This window comes from Lineus longissimus, chromosome 17 (genome assembly GCF_910592395.1).
Source record: "Lineus longissimus chromosome 17, tnLinLong1.2, whole genome shotgun sequence".
Classification (NCBI taxonomy): domain Eukaryota; kingdom Metazoa; phylum Nemertea; class Pilidiophora; order Heteronemertea; family Lineidae; genus Lineus; species Lineus longissimus.
The window spans coordinates 13254546-13261392 of record NC_088324.1 but is presented as its reverse complement, the minus strand read 5'-3'; the positions used below and the strand labels follow the sequence as shown (position 1 = coordinate 13261392).

Genomic DNA, 6847 nt, shown 5'->3' with positions numbered 1-6847 from the left:
GAGGCTGACCGGCACAAGAGTCGATCAGTCATCGGGAATGGCAAACTAAGGCCATAACAATGAATGTCTGGGATCATCCAGCGGACAATGAAACATTTCACTAGCTTGTGACAGGGGAGATATTAAATTGCGTCAGATTCGTATCATATAATAACTCACAGTCCTGAGAGACATTCATGTCAAGGGGATTGGTAGATGCTGTGGATCCTCAGATGAAACACTTCACAACATCATTGCCCACTCTGACAATAGCAAGAGACATTCAGTCGTCATTTTTCTTAGACCTGTGTGCTGTTGGTCACAGTGTCTTTGGGAAGATCACGGCCAAAGCGGAATTGAATAATTCCAAAGGGGCCGTAGTTGTGCCAAAGACACTGATTGAGACTGACCATTCCATATATAAATCATATCCTATATTTATACTAAGAAATTAATTGCCTTCCACCTGAAAAAATCAAATCAGTGGTGTTTTATACCAGTGTCTCCAATCCTAGGTGTTTGCTCTGATAAGTTAACACTATGATGCGGGGCACACCAGCTGCAGGAAAAAACGTTTCCGACAGAAAGTTCAAAATGAAAGCAGGAAGTACGAAAAACGCCCCGGTCAGTGATGCAGAGAATCACCACGATAAGAGAGTATAAATAAATGAAACTATTTTCGAAGTCAAAACGAAAGAGGCAAGACCATAAAAAGAAAAGTGTTTGATATTTCAAGCCAATGCGATGTAGGCCTACAATATACATGTGCTTATCGAACTTTAGAATATGTCATCATTTAGAATTGAAACTAAGTGAAGCTGCAGTGTTGTAAGACACCTATTGCTGTGCGTCCTGTGTAAATGTATGTTAGGCAACGACGTAAAATTTACTCATTCTTTAAAGATATCCAGTTATTGCGCGACGAAAGTTGAAGTCACAATCGCGTTGTCATCACGCGCACATGCCAGTTTGTCCATACCCTCACCACCAGTTTGATCATGGACGATGATGATCACGACTACCTTTTGGTCTGTGACATGATGAAGAGATGGATGCGCTCAAACAAAATATTGCAATGATTTGATTTTGCAGCCTCCACGAGCCTGCAGTCGGTCATTCCTCCTTTCGGTGGTTGTGACCGTTGTTGTCCTCCGTCTTACCCGCCTCTCATCTCGTCTGCACCTTGTCTCCTTTGAAACAGCAGCTGCATCTCCATCGGAACACTTTTTCGATCGAGATCCTGTCCCAAAGGCGCAGGCCTCATCTTCATCACCGTACACGTAACATTCTCGTCGCCATGTCCCTTGCCCGCTCATAGCAACCTCATCCAGAGATTCGGTTAATGTTGTTGTGGTTTCCTGGGAACTTGGCCGGGATAGTTTTTCCCCGGGACCCCCCAGGTTCTGTAATTGCTATAAGGTAAACTGTTGCACGACACCGTGGTAAGGCTTTGAGCACTCCGAGTTCTTGGAGAGTTTCCCGCAGCAAGACCAGTGTTGGCGGCCTGGGTGCCCGGAATGTCCGTGACCACACCCTTGGAAACCTCCTGTAAGAAAACAATGACGATACCAAGGTGTAACAGTACTGATAGTTCCCTCTAAAAAGTCTCATATTAATGGTTGGATCATGTCTTTTCTGGACTTTTTTTTCAGACGTCTGAAATTCTTTTCATATGGTGTGACGTGACCATATTGCAAATCCATGCAGTAGAGACTTATAAAGGCCTTATAGATGACGATCTTAGATAACAACAGGGGCAGTTTTTTCCAAGGACGTTATCTCCAAAAGCATGACACTTTCTGAGCGGTTTGTCGAGAGGCATTTAAAAAGTGTACACTTACCAGGCATGACTGAGCCACATCCGCAGACGACATCTTTTCGTCCTCCACTCGAGCAGAAGGTACAACAGTGGAAAGTACCCGTATGTTTACGCCATCTTGCTTTCACGGCCACGTTGAAAGGAGCATCCTTGAAGAAAAGAGCTAAATGAAACCAAGCCGAGAGTCGGGAGTTGGTAAATGAAAATATTACTGAAATGTTATATAAATCCAGCATGGTTTCTAGCTCAAATGCTAGCCGTGTCAAGTGTACGAAGACCGGGCCGTTCAAAACTATCAATTTTATAAGTTTTTCCTGACTGAATCCCTTTAAATAATGGACAAATCTTCTACATTACCTTGATTGGTTTTCCTTTAATGGTAATGTTGAGTGAGAACTGTCCTGGTCTGTCTGGAGTGTAGCTTATCACATAGTTGCCGTCTCTTCTGTCTCTGATATGAACTGGGATGATTCTGCAAAATCGACGTTCACATTTCTAATTAAACACCCAATGCCACCAGGTTTAAAACGTATGGACGGCGCGCCTTCGTCCCCGGCCTAGATACCTAAGTGTGTTTGATATCAAGGAACTGTAAAAATTGAAAAGCCACGCCCCACGTCCATGACCATCTTGGCATTTGACACATTTTGACTTGGATAGGTCCCCACGTGTTTAGACACTTACACCTCTGCATTATCCTTGGCGGCCATCTTGGCACTGATGTCCGCTCCTCCCTTCCCCATTGGCTGGCCTTCCTGATCTTTGGTGAGGAGGATAAGTTCCGTCTTGTGGCCTTCTCTTGGTGTGTGCAGACCTGAAAAATATGGTGACAAAGGTGATTGTCAAGGCCCTCAGAATATTCATACTGGTATTGAACTTAAAAGAAAAGGTGCAATCGCGTTTTAAAGGCACCGGCAAGCCAAGTGTCCCATGGCCCAGGCTTTGCTTTCCGCCCGTTAGGTCGGTCATTGTGCAGATATCGATTCGGCGGGAATTATTTAGAACAAAATCAGGAGATCTGTCACCGAATGGGGGACTAGCTCAAATGGTAGAGCGCTCGCTTAGCATGTGAGAGGCACCGGGATCGATACCCGGGTTCTCCAACTCTTTTTCTCGGGTCTTTTTATATATATGTCCTCAGGTTGTTGTCAGTCCCAAGGATGTCCTCAATAGAGAGGTTCTGTTGTTGGAGCAGCCCGTTGTTAGGTTTCCATATCATCTTCAAGATTGAGATGTTAACGATGTATCATCAGGTCCGCCACTTGGCGAGAGAGCTGATTTAAATTCTGTCTTTTCATCCTTCTTATCATTATTTTCTCTGGATGCGGGGGCATATGCTGTGAGATAGGAGAGATCCCTATTGGCAATTCTGTGTAACTTTATCTTGCCTAATATTCCTGGCTTCTGCCTATAGACTCCCTCTAACCACTGCCTCTGGATTGTAATGCCAATGGAACTTGGCCCTGACCAGACTTACCTTCCCCTGTAATTGTTGAACGGACCGCGTCCACACATTTGGAAGATATCGCTCCGTAAAGTTTGTACCCGTTGATCACCTCTCCCCTCTCACTTGGACAGAATTCGACGAAATCGTCAGCTTTCGGCTCCGAGGCGTAGGGCTTGGACACCAGCTCGTTTAGACGTGCCTGCATGCAGGAAAGATCAATGATGATAACGATAATGATAATGACAATGACAATGATGACACCGTTGATAATACTAATGAACGGAAATTTGACCAGACGCCATCATACAACTTACTATACAATGGCACCTCCCTATTATAGGCGGAAACCTCGGTTACAAGGATACTCTGTACTGCAGACACTCGCCCGCTTTATAAGGAGTATTTGTCAGTCCTAAGGATCTCCTCAATAGGGTGTACATATTGTTTGAGCAGCCCGATATAAACATCCTCAGATCAGGATTTTTTACTCCGTCAATATCGACAGGCGAAGTATTATTGAAAACCACTTGTTATGCCAGGATTGATATAAAAAGTGATTCCTATTTAAAACTACCACGAGAGAGATATAGTTCGATGGCCGGATGAGTGATTGACGTCCGTTAAAGTTTAAACTTCCGGTGTGGATGCTACCTAATAGATGTGTTTATAATCATTGCGGCATGTAAAACCTAATTGGATTGGTAAATCACGCGCATATCGATTTAAAAGCCAATTAAAATTCTCTCAATTATCCATCTGTCAATCCAATCAATCGTCGAATATGAAACCGAAAGATAATAGATCTAAACTCTTAGAAATAAGGTTTTCGAAGGCTTCTAAAAGGCTTTCTAATAAGGCTTCTAAAATCGTTCTGTGCCATGAATACTTTCCGCAGACCTTGATTTACCAATTTTAACTTCACGCGGCGCACTTTCACCTAACAGAAATTTTCTTGTTTAAACTTCGGTTAATTCGAAAAAGAAGCCCCGCGTCTTAGATACCTTCTGAAACGTCAGATTGTTTGAAAAATTCTACCGTTGACCTTTAAACAATTTCTCGTTTAGATATCCTTAGATATACCTTGGTCGTTTTTTGTATTTAGCTAGGTTGTTCAGGAAAAGGTAGATGCTGGTTTTGAGATGAGTATACTATATACCATGCATGCGCTGATGTTATGGGCTTAGTATAGATAAAGGTCTTATAGATGCCGGTAAAGCGTTGATTTCACGCAGATGGTAAAGGAGTGTGCAGACGTCAAAGCCTTGCTTTCGAGCACGTGTCACGTGGCACGTGAACGATGGCATGACATTGCCTTCACAGGCAGATGGCAAAGTATTGCTTTGATGCATAATATTTGTTTTAGAATAAGTTCGCGAGGCGTCAATACCCCCAGATGTCAATTCGCAGATCATGCATCTAAATGCTGATGAAAATGTACAAAAAACGACTTACCTGCACATCTTTTTTGCAATGCAAAACCTCGACAGCCGAGCCTTCCGCCAGCAATTCCTCTGTGAACCGACAGGTGTGGAAGATGTCATCTAAATTCTGTTCAAGTTGAATTTTCTGCAGTTTCAAAGCCTTCACCTTTTTGTTACAAATCGTTTCAATTCTCCCAACAATCTTGGTCCTATATTTCTCCAATGCCTTGACGTAGGCGTCAATAAACTGATTCACCTCTTTTTCTAAGACGTCTGCACGCCGATCTATTTTTTCGCGCATCGTTTGGACATTGCGCAATGACGTTTTAACTGTGTCTTTGAAAGGTTTCAGCCTTTCTAGGTTTTCTTTGAGCTGTTTGAGTTGGTCATTCATAACTTCGTTGGTGAAGCCGTACCTGTGGTCTTTGTGGTCCACCAGAAGACAATCTCTGCATGCGAGTCTGTCGCAGGTCTCACAATACAGTTTCATTTCGTCATCATGGAACGGGCACATGATATGTCTTTTAATCTGATTGGTCGGTTTCAAACGTCGGATGTCCTTCAGCGTCAAAATGGCATGGCTGGAAGTGCGTCGCTGGCGTTTGTGAGCCTTGGTGCAAATATCGCATAAATTCTCATGGCAGATTGAACACCGTGTAATCGCCTCTTGATTCCCTGTGCACAGATCGCAATGAATGCTTGCCTTTGGGCTGCTCAAGTTCTGAAGGAACAACTTATTCCTGATCAAATGATTCACGGGGAGAAGCTCAGTGCGGCGCGGGATGGTCACCTCTGTGTCGCACTTCGGGCACAAGATTGTGACAGGCTGCAAGGAGATCTCTGCGGAGAGTCTTTGGCTCGAATAGCCAGTGCTCTGCGAGGAAAGGGGGGTCTGAAAGCTCCGCTCTCCCATCGCATACGGGTCCACCTCCTCGATACATTTTGCACAAAATGTGTGAAGACATGGCAGCAGACGAGGGTCGTCGAAGGCGCGGTGACAGATCCCGCAGATCAGTTCGTCTTCGGCCTGCGAAATGTTACTGGACATCTTCGAAAGGTAGCTGGCCGGGGAAGGGATAAATACTCCACTCCAAATCGGAGACCCTTTCCTAGCCTAGGCAAATATCTTATAAACAGTCAAGATTAAGACCTCACTATATATTCCCGCAGGAACAAGTGTAGTGAAATAATTACAAAATCTCGTCCTCACTATTTAAACGCTGATTCGATATATTCTAAACAATTGGAACCACTGATTTCCTGGCTACGGGGTTGCCCAGCAAGTGTGAAGTGAACGGTGAAAGTCGATCTTGCTACCAGAATGGGAACCATACGACGATAGAACGCTTTTCTGCTTCATGCAGCGAATGTTTGTTCGAGTAAACTACCCAGGCTTCAAGGTGAAACCAACAACACCTGCAGTTCAATATACCAAGCGAAAAATTCAAATCTTTGCCAAGAAATCGACAACTTCCGGTGGAAGCTGCTGGCAGCCTGCAAACTTAGCAGACGTCGCGAAAAGGGCGGCAAAGCGGTTTTATGGCATGCGGTTCCTTATACTGTCGCCCACACGAATGTCGCGGAAACCAAAACGTAGGATCTGCTCGATTAAACTGATGATAAAAAAGGTTTTACCAGTTTTCGCAACGGTTTCAAATGTTGCACGGAAAGGAACGAATTCGTATATGACTGTATTGTCTTCAACTCGAATGCTGGCCCCTAAAATGCCTATGTTTTTCAATGAAATGTGAAAACTAAAATTCGGCGAAAACCTTGAACATCTCCGGTGTCAAAGAATTCCACAAGAAGTGAGCACATCCAATGATCCGAGTCTTGCTGTAACCTTGGAGTACTCCGTTGCTTACTCTGGCAACTTTGATCCGAAGAAACCGGCGTTGCTCCGTTAATCCGCACGTATACCCAAGGTGCGGAACCAGAACACACTCGCTCCTCCGGGGTTGCAATACTGGCGGGACGTTTTTGCCGTTAGGTAGATTCGCATATCTCATTCCCTGCTTGTTGATGAGAACGCGGGCCCAGCCGCTATCTGTAACAGAGGAATATGCAAGAACAAGGTGAAGACGTGTTGTTGCTGATGGCTGGAAACCAAATTAGATGCAACACTGGTATGGGGGGTCGTTTGTGGAGTAGAGGAAATGTTGTCCCTGGAAAAAGGTGTCC

At 44.4% G+C, this 6847-nt stretch overlaps 1 protein-coding gene and 1 non-coding gene across 2 annotated transcripts; one reads left to right on the top strand and one right to left on the bottom strand.

The window, feature by feature from the left end:
- Nucleotides 1-689: 689 nt before the first annotated feature.
- On the bottom strand, nucleotides 690-6627 carry LOC135501104 (E3 ubiquitin-protein ligase TRIM45-like). The gene is made up of 6 exons (XM_064792908.1): nucleotides 4698-6627; nucleotides 3276-3444; nucleotides 2483-2612; nucleotides 2156-2270; nucleotides 1821-1947; nucleotides 690-1525 (listed from the first exon to the last, which is right to left on the bottom strand). The coding sequence occupies exons 1-6, from the start codon at nucleotides 5712-5714 to the stop codon at nucleotides 1392-1394; spliced, it is 1692 nt and encodes a 563-aa protein (XP_064648978.1). The 5' UTR covers nucleotides 5715-6627; the 3' UTR covers nucleotides 690-1391.
- Nucleotides 2829-2901, top strand: Trnaa-agc (transfer RNA alanine (anticodon AGC)). Its single transcript has one exon. It is a non-coding gene; the product is annotated as a tRNA-Ala (tRNA).
- Nucleotides 6628-6847: the final 220 nt, after the last annotated feature.